At 57.3% G+C, this 9,412-nt stretch overlaps 1 protein-coding gene across 1 annotated transcript in view; it reads right to left on the bottom strand.

Annotated features, from left to right (window-relative positions):
* Nucleotides 1-9,412, bottom strand: part of ABLIM3 (actin binding LIM protein family member 3) — a 24,926-nt gene that overhangs the window by 9,072 nt on the left and 6,442 nt on the right. The window contains exons 6-10 of the mRNA XM_010165080.2: nucleotides 9,208-9,301; nucleotides 3,539-3,626; nucleotides 2,044-2,102; nucleotides 1,420-1,491; nucleotides 874-1,029 (exon numbers count right to left, since the gene is read on the bottom strand). Coding sequence (XP_010163382.2) covers nucleotides 874-1,029; nucleotides 1,420-1,491; nucleotides 2,044-2,102; nucleotides 3,539-3,626; nucleotides 9,208-9,301 — 469 coding nt within the window. The remainder of the gene's footprint in view (nucleotides 1-873; nucleotides 1,030-1,419; nucleotides 1,492-2,043; nucleotides 2,103-3,538; nucleotides 3,627-9,207; nucleotides 9,302-9,412) is intronic.

Here is a 9,412-nt window from a genome sequence, read left to right as displayed (position 1 = left end):
AAGAGGGAAGGTGGCTGCCAGCCCTGGGATGCTCCACACCAGGCAATGGCCATGCTGCCTGCACCGTCACTGGTGGGCTGGAGGAAAGCAGGCTTGTGAGAAGCCCTGAGACCAGAGACGTACGGGATGATGCTGCTGGTCATCACAAAGTCCTCTTCCTGGACCACCTCAGGTCTCCCATCTCTGTGTGACCTGCTCATACCCTCTTCCACAGACTTACTGAAATCGCCCAGCAGCCCCAGCCTGGCCAGGGGAGTGGGACAGGGACAGGGCAGTCCCATGCCATGTACTGCTTTAGCATCACCTCGTAGCATCCTTGCAAAAACACACTGACCAAGCCCCCTTCCTCTGGCTGTGGGTCACCCAAGAGGGGCAGCCCTGCTGTGCTCCAGAGATGCCATGGTTAGGGCTGGATGGCCAGGAGGATTGCCTGCCAGTAGTCAGGCTTTGGGTCGAGCCTGCTGGCTGGCTGTCCCTCCACCTGGGACAGATGCATGTGTGCTGCGGGCCCTCCTCCCCTCGTGCTGCAGGCTGCGATGGGTGAGCTCCCTGCCACAGGGTGACATCTCCTCCCACACAGTGCCGTCTGTCCCTGCACATCAGGTCTGTGGTACAGTGTGGGCAGGGTGCTGCCATCAGCTGGTAAGGTCACTGGTTTCTTTCTTACTCTATAGCAGTAGCACCAAAATGCCCTGCCAGCCCAGGCTCTCTTCCCAGTGGCGGGGAGCCTCCGGGAGAGGCCTCACCCCCACTCCTGCCTCCCTGCAGTGTTCCCACTGGAGTAAGCGAATCCACATGCAGATTCCCCCATCGCCCCGAATCGGGGCCCGGCTCTCTGCACAGCCCAGCATTGGGCACATCAAGACTCAGTACCTCCCCATAGCTATATCTCTCCAGCGTCTCATCCGATGTGTATCTGTGATAGGGCTCGTAGGAAATGAGATCAGGACGCTGCACTTCATAGATGGCTTTAATCTTGGGAAGAGCTGCCAGGTCTTTGTAATTAAGGATCTCATTATCCACTTTAGCCTAGGGAGAGGGAGAGACAGAGAGATGGAAAGGAAGAGGAGGAGAGAGGGGAGGGGAGGCTGGAGCACACAGTGCGGAGCCGGCACAGTGCAGACAGAGCCCACTGTCACCCCAGCAGTGGGAGGAGATAAGAGGAGATGCCGGAGAGGCAGGAGCGGGAAGGGGCAGAGGAGCTGAGGAGCAGGGAGGGTGGGACTGTGCCCCTCTGAGTGCTCCTGGTCTGTGCCAGTGGCAATGCTGGCATGCCTTGTCCATGCTCTCCCTAAACACTGGGCTCATCCTCGGGGGATGCTTCACGCTGCAGAGTGGCAATGGGAACTGTCACTCCCTTCCCTTCCAGCTAGAGCATCTGTCCTGCCTCACACAGACAAGGGGCAGAGCTGTACTTACGCAGATGACACGGTTTGGGGAGCCGATGCTGGAACCGGGGGGTGAAATGGAGGTTTCTGATGTCCTCCTGTGCTGTGGAGGCAGAAAGTGGAGGACAGGTGAGAGCATGGCAGGGACGGACCCCTGAGCAGGCACAACGCTGGGTGCAGCAAGCACATCATTGATTTTGGGGCTGAACTTCAAGGTCTAGTTCCCCTGCCCTTTCATCCACTTGCTGCTGGCACCCGTGGCCAGGATGCCCTGTCACCCAGCCTTCGCCCTGGCCTCTCCCAGGGCCAGATCCAGAGTCAGGCAAGTGGCCCGACAGGACCCAGCAGGCAGCTGTCCCTGGGGCCAGCAGATGGAGCAACAGCTCAAGGAGCTGGGGGGAGGTCAGCGAGGGGAGTGCTGTGTCCCCTCCCTGGCTGTGTCCTTAGCTGGTGCCAGCCAGGAGGCAGGTCCCCGCTAACAGCCTCTGCCAAGGCCACCCACCATCCTCTGGGCAGTGGGGACAGAGCTCGTGCCAGCCTCAGGAAGCCACCCCGGGCTTGCTGCCACAACAGTTCACCTCCAGCAGGTACTCGAGGGCAGGATGTACCACCCAGGATGTGCCACCTCCGAGATGCCCCTCACCCTGCTACCTACCTTCAGCTTCTTCTCTGCTCTGGCCGCCTGTTTGCAGATGGGGTGCCACACTTCAGAGCCTGCAACGTGCAAAGGGAAAGTGCTTCAGCTCCATGCACAGCTCACCCCTGCTACTAAGGACTGTCCAGCTCCCTCTGCCAACTGGAGTGCCCTGTCCTGTCCCTGCACCAATCTGCAGCTTATGGTCCCCGAGGAGGACATGTTGGTGCTCTTCCCAGCAGCAACTGCATTGAGCAACTGGTATTACTGGTGTGGAACCCCTGCGTGCTGGGGGCAGTTCCTGGGGGGCGGCCCTGCAGAGGCAGAAGGTGGGAAGCAGAGTGTCCCCATGGGGAGCAGAGCAGGAGGGAGGCAGTGAGCCCTGAGGATGCAGAGCCAGGGGTCACTTGCTGGGTCCCACCAGCTTTCCTGGGCACCTTCTCCATGACAGTGTGGCCACAGGCACACGGGGAAGGCAGGGCAGTGGGGACTGGGTGTCCTTACTAAGGCATGAAACACCTCCCAAGCACTGAGACATAGTGGCCAACACTACTCAACTGTGACAGCAACCGAGTGTGTTTTTGTCCCATCTCAACCAGTGCTCAGCCAGGCAGCTCCTGCTGGTTAAACTCAGGGTAACACTGAGCCCAGGGCACCCACAGCCCCTCACACACCCTCTGGGCTGGAACCAGCAAAGCTGCCGAGCTTCACCCAGGTGTGCCCCTGGATGGATGCTGAGCATACCCATCCTGCCACCCACGACAGGCCCCTGCTGGGACCCCCACTCCAGCTCTCTCAGTGCACAATTCCCCCTTTCTTTTGCCACCTGCGGGGTCATTAGTGACTCAGGGTGACAGGCAAGCACAGGTTACTAAGACAGAACGGTCCCTTCCTCTGTGCTGGAAATAACCCCTGAGGCAGCTCCAGGCAGGGATGAGCTCTTTTTCAAAACCAAACCAAATCAAACATCCAGCTGTGCCAAACAAAAGCCGTACTCCACTGGCATTGCTCCCACCATCACCTGGATGGAGAGAGTTGGGGGCAGTGGGAAAGGAGTCCTGGACCACTTTCCCTGGGCTGGAGAGAGCGATGATCCAGGCTCTCTGTGTCCATCCCAGCCTCCATTCGCTGGGTGCAGGCCAGGGAAACATCCAGGCACGTCTGGCAGTGCTCCCCAGCCACGTGGGGAGACTCAAAGGGAGCAAAAAGCTGCTGGCAAGGAACAAAGTCTTCTCCAGCTCAGCAGCAAGGAAAGTTTAATGGAGAGAAATTATTGCATGGCCCAGGAAGAGCGCAGGGGCTGGAAAGCAGTGGAGAGGGGTCTCTGGCATTGCTGGTGGGCACTGGGACTCTGCTGTGCAGAGAGACCCTTTTGGCTTTGATCGCTGTAAGGACCTGAACCCCAAGTGTCCCCACAGCCAGCACACCTCCACACAGACATGCTGGTCTGCCCCACTCAGGTCCCTGCCCCACACTGGGGCAGGGAAGTCCCTCCTCCCCGTAGCAGGATCCCCACCTGTGAGGTACATCTCCTCTCCTTCCGTGAACATCTGGTGGCAGCGGACACACCTGGCACAGGTGGGGTGGTAGTGCTTCCCTCCTGCCTGCAAGGGTGAGCAGAGAAGAGAGGCCCCTGAGCAAGGCAGGACACAGCGATCTGCTCATGTCCCTGCAGCTCTCTCTGCTGCAGGCAATGACGGGGTGAACATGGCAAAACTGCTCAGAGTGGCCTGAGACCACTGCAGTGTACCGAGAAAATCAGAGACCTCTTCATCACTAATGCTTCTGCAGCTCTACAAGCTGGCCTGGGACCCTTCTGCTCTCCTTGAACTGTCCAACACACAGGAGAGCAGAGTTAGGAGGTCCCAAACAAGGTACCCCTACAAACCTCACCCCTAATAAATTGCCCTTGGACTCTGGAAGTAACCAAGACCCCCTGCAGTAATGCTCAGCCAAGCAGCCCTGCTTTGCACCAGCTCCTTCCCTCTGTCGGTGTGAAGAGAAACTGCAAATTTGGCCCAGGATGTCACAGCAGGGAAGCAGTAAAGGGAGAAGGGCCCCAAAGATAAACCTCAAAGCACAGTGTTCCTCTTGCTGTCAGATCCCCCCAGCTACCGTTGCCAGTCCCTCTCTCTCCCCCTAAGGAAACTTTTCTCATTTTTCTGTGAAGCTATGCCCAAACTTCAGTGCTAGCAACATGCTGTTCCCCAGCTGAGCAGGAGCTGGGCTGTTCCCTTCGCTCTTTGACAGGGATAATAGCTTTAATTGCTAGCTTATTTCCACTCCAAGTGTCTGCTAGCATTTAAATTACAGGCTCGTTTCCTGGGCTGGGAGTTGGGAGGCAGGAGGTGGCTCAGGGCAGGAGGGATCTGGGCTGTGCTGTCAGAGCTTGACCCCAAAGGACATTTTACTCCCATAATAATCCAAGAGAAGAAGAAGGATAATTTAAGGTGGCAGAAGGAAGATGAGGTTCTGGCTGACAAAGAAGGAGGTTATGATAGAGGGGGCTGGAGCTGGTTTGAAACAGGGAGGATCAACAGGAAAATTTGCTGCGAGGATAACTGAGAACCTGCCAGTTGATTGCCCATAAAAATCAACCTGGTACTCAATGTCCTTGGGGTGAAGACAGCAACCAGTGGCTTTTTCCCTCTGGTTTATGCCAAAAATGAGTGGAAGGTTTTAGGGTGGGCAGGGAAGATGAGTGGTAGAGCTTGTACCCCTCTTCCTTTCATTGCAGTGCACCTCAACCCATCGAGGGGACCGTCCTGTGCACCAGGCACATCCTCATGCCAGCTGGCAGCAGCACAATGTACTTCTGGGCTGGCCCAAGTGAGCCCACAGCCCAAACACCCCCAGTTCACACACGAAATCTGAAGGTTTTAGGGTGGGCAGGGAAGATGAGTGGTAGAGCTTGTACCCCTCTTCCTTTCATTGCAGTGCACCTCAACCCATCGAGGGGACCGTCCTGTGCACCAGGCACATCCTCATGCCAGCTGGCAGCAGCACAATGTACTTCTGGGCTGGCCCAAGTGAGCCCACAGCCCAAACACCCCCAGTTCACACACGAAATCTTGATAAGGTGGCAGGAAAGCCACGGGTGGGAGAGCTGCAGACTCAGACCCACCATAAACACAAAAAAGCAACAAGGAAGGCCCCAGCTTTGGTTGCCCAAGCTCTCTGGTGGGACAGGAGAGGTCCCTGTGGCAGCCCCAGCAAGCAGCTGCCCTGAGCCCTGGCCCACCCACAGCACCTCATGGCAGGGGCTTGCACTGGACACCTTGCCAGCCTGAGCAAATGTGCCAGCTGGTTCCAGGCTATACAGGTCCTAAAACAATTTTACCCCTAAAATCCCCGTCTGGAGCTCCCGGTGTTGCTGACATTGTGCCAATGTTCACTGTGTCTCATGCCTGTTGTTCCAGGAAGGTGACCCACCAGCCCTGCCAAGGCTCCAGGGAGATCTTATTGCCCCTTTTAATACTTAAAGGGGAACTATAAGAAAGATGGGGACAAACTTTTTAGCAGTCCCCATAGCTATTGCTTCCCCTGTAGCAATAGCACAAGGGGAAATGGTTTTAAATGAAAAATGGGGAGATTTTGACTAGATATAAGGAAAAAAAAAATTTACAATGAGAGTGGTGAAACACTGGCCCAGGTTGCCTAGAGAGGTGGTAGAAGCCCCATCCCTGGAAACATTCAAGGCCAGGTTGGATGGAGCACTGAGCAACCTGATCTGGTTGAAGATGTCCCTGCTCACTGCAGGGGGATTGGACTAGATGATCTTTAAAGGTCCCTTCCAACCCAAACTATTCTATGATTCTACAAAGCAGAGGCTCCCCAAGGAGAGCTGGTTCCCCCTGCTCTGCTCGAGCTGCTGTGCACAAAGCCCTGCCCGGGCAGCTGCCCCCTGCAGCACCATGCCAGCACCCCCGCAGCAGGGACCCACAGCCAGCACTCTGCACCCAGGACAGGCGTGCTGAGCTGCACCAGTTGGAGGAGACGGCTGTAAATACAGGGAAAGGAGATGAAAAACAACCCTGCTAAAGCCCACCTCCTAAACACCTCGGGCTAGTGTGCCTGCAGTTCCCCTGGCTTGTACTGCCCCAGATGCTGGGGACACAGGGCCCTGATGACTGATGTGCCACCTCCCTCAGTCCTCTGAATGTAGGATAGGTTTGGTGCTCTTGGATCCTCTTAGTACCCTCAATGGCTTGGTATGCTGACAGTAAGAAAGAAAATAAATAAAATCTCTTCCTACCTAAACTATCTGGGCTGCTGTCACAGGTCAGACCATGCTGGCAGGGGACGTTCTGCAGATCCAGGGGTGCAGAGGGGGGGCTAGGCTGGCTGTTCCCCCGGGGGACATACCAGCTCAGTCCTGACTTTCATTTCAACAGACCTTCTCCAAAAACACCCACCACTCCCCCTTGAGGAGCGACTCTCAAGGCTCTGCACAAACCTTGTTCCTTTTATATCTGTTAAAATCACAGCTCATAAAAGGCTGGTAGAGGCTGTGAGGGAAGAGACCTGCTCGTTATCACTTGTGGTCCCTTAAAGGCTCATTAATCATCCGAGCCTGGCTGCAGCTCAGAGTGGTTGGGAAAGCCCGGAGGCTGCCGGGATAGCACAAGAAAGCTCCTTAAGGCCTAAAATTATTGAAAGGTGCCCTTTCCATTTCGCGCTCTGCCGGAGAAGACCATTAAAGCCTCTGGTTTTACAGGAAATCATTCAACACTGTGAGCAGGCAGGTACCCAGGGAGGGTGGGGAGCCCCGGCTGTGGGGAGTCAAGGGGTGTTCTGATGTCCTTGCCTGGCACAGCCCCCCAGCACCCAGACCTTAGGTTCCTCTTGGCTCCGTGACGGTGCCTGCGAGGAGGTGGCACCTCAGCTCTGCCCACAGGAACCCAGCGCTGAGGCACGTCAGTGCTTCTAGCCTGCCAGACTCTTGTCACACAAGGAGGGCTCCTGTGCCTGAGTGTGGGTGCACCACGCAGGGTGCTAATGCAAAGATGGTGACCAACCAGAGCATCTCATGGGATTCTGCCAGCATCTTGCCATGGCCTGGCAGAGCTGGCCAGCCACTCCAGCCAGGGAGAGCTGATGCTGGGAGCAGATCCTGGGATGGAGGACACACAGAAGAGGTGGAGGACAAAGCAGGAGGGAATGTGGAGCTCATGCTGGGAGAATAGCCAGGGGAGATGGAACAGAGGGAGAGCAGGGAAGGATGCCTCCTTGCCCCTGCCCCAGGGCCATCTCCAGCTTGCAGGCAGGTTGCCACCACCTGCACACCTGCCATGCCCTGCAGAGCCGCTCTCTCCGTGCCCTCAAGACATGCGGCAACAGGAGCAGCCTATGCTCATCCTGATCCACTGTGGTTATGCCAAGTGAGGAAAACCCAAGAGTGGTGCAGCAAGGAGGCAGTGGTGCCCATGGGTGCTGGCCAGGCTGGCAGCACAGCCTCCGAGCTCAGGGCAGGGGTCCCAGGTCCCTTCTGGCTCCTCTCACCTGCCCTCATACACTGAACATCCCATACCACGCAACGCCCAGCCTGCCTGCCCTACTGGGGTGGCTGAGGATGCTCCTGTCCTGGCAGCGGGTTATTTGGGACCGGTCTGCCCAGGGGAGCAGCAGTAGGGGATTGACCTCAGGGGACCCTATGGCTTCACCCTGCTCTGCTCAGACATTTGCTAACTAAGTGGCCCCACGATGGGCAGCCGGCCCGTGGCAGTCACTGCAGCACTCAACTCATGCTTACAGCAGCCGGGACTGCTGCCGAAGCCTGGAGTCAGCAGAAAGCCTTCCCAGGCAGAGGCAGCTTCCAGAAGTGGGGGGGGAAGATGCTGCAAGGCTCCTGTCACCTGGCTCCAGCTTCAGGAAAGGTTCCTAGGCCAGGCAGGGTGCTCTTAGGCCAGCCCAGCTGGCGGGACCAGAGGGATGACCACTTCTTGGTAGGCTGTAGGTAAAACAGGCTGGAGATGTCCTGGAACAGCTCTCAAGTAGGCTGGAGACCTGCACAGCCACTGCCACTCCAGCCTGCAGCACCTGTGGTCTGGCTCTCTGTGGAGCCACAGCACCTCTGATTTTGGGATACAGCTTCCTGTCGCTGCTGTCTGGAGATGGCAGAGATGTGGGTGCCAATGCCACCACATTTTCCCTTCCCACAAAGGGAAGGTCTCAGGAGTGACTGAACACACTTTCAGTATCGCTGCCTCTCTACACTACCACAGCCCAGCCCCACAGCACCACCAAGGGGTCTAAACAATCATAACAGGTTTCATTCTGACATCTTTCTCTCCGCCTCCTGAGCCTTTAGTTTACCCTTAGACTGGATTTTCCAGTTTGTTTGTTTGGATTTTTTTCCCCTGAAAATGTTGGGGTAGAAACAGAAAGCACGACACGACACCACACCTCCAGGAGCAGGGACGGCAGGAAGGACCTGACTACCTGGGTTGGGAAGGACCAGCCCGGCTGAACCTCTCTGTCCCTCCCCAACAGTAACCACACTTCCTGCACTGGCTGCGCAGCTCCACCATCACCCAAAATATGCTCCAAACCACTTGCACCCACGCCTTGCTGTGGGATCCCTACATCCCTTGCTGGTTCTGCTGGAGCAGCTCCTGCTGGCCAGCATCCCAGCCCTGAGCAAAGCTCCCTCTGGATTTGGCCTGGGGTGGGGGACCCCCTGCTCCGGTGGCTGCCCTGTGAAGGGGTGTGCTGTGGTGACGGCTGCCTGCGGGCAGGGTGCTGCAGCCCCTCGGCTGGGCTCCGCAGCGGGCAGCCGTGCTGGATGCGTTTCCAAGGCAACAGACAGGCTGCCTGCACAGGATGCGCTCAGAAGGCGGGCTGGGGTGGGCATGATGGGGATGCTCTGGAGATGGGCATGCTGGCAGCTGGTTATGGCTGGTGTCTCAGCACACGCAGGCCGTGCCATGTTCTGGCTGCTTCTGGAGCTCCAGTACCCAAGCCACCTCTCCAAAGGTCTGCAGCTCCTTCCTCCACTCCTACCCTCCAGAGAAGGTGGTCAGATTGTGTCCACACACCTGCTGTAGTCCTGAGAGACGGAAGGTAGCATGACAAGAGTGCACAATGATGAAACCCCCACGCCTGCCCAAGGCATGCACCTCGGAGTGGGACACACATGGTCCCTATTACAGATTGGGACGAGGTGACCAAGACCCCAGGACTCACCTCCAGGACTCTGCCACTGATGTACCGGTCACAGGTCTCACACTTGATGCCAAACTGGGCATGGTAGTCAGACTCGCAGTATGGGATGCCATCCCTTTGGGAGAGGGAGGAGAAGGGGATGAGTGGTGGGTGAGCCAGGCTGGGCACCCCCTTGCTGCAGCCCCAGCCCAGCAAGGGGAGGGACAGCCGAGCCCGTGACTGGCAT

Source organism: Antrostomus carolinensis, unplaced genomic scaffold, assembly GCF_000700745.2.
Source record: "Antrostomus carolinensis isolate BGI_N321 unplaced genomic scaffold, ASM70074v2 scaffold26993, whole genome shotgun sequence".
NCBI lineage: Eukaryota > Metazoa > Chordata > Aves > Caprimulgiformes > Caprimulgidae > Antrostomus > Antrostomus carolinensis.
This window is presented reverse-complemented; position numbering and strand designations above follow the sequence as displayed.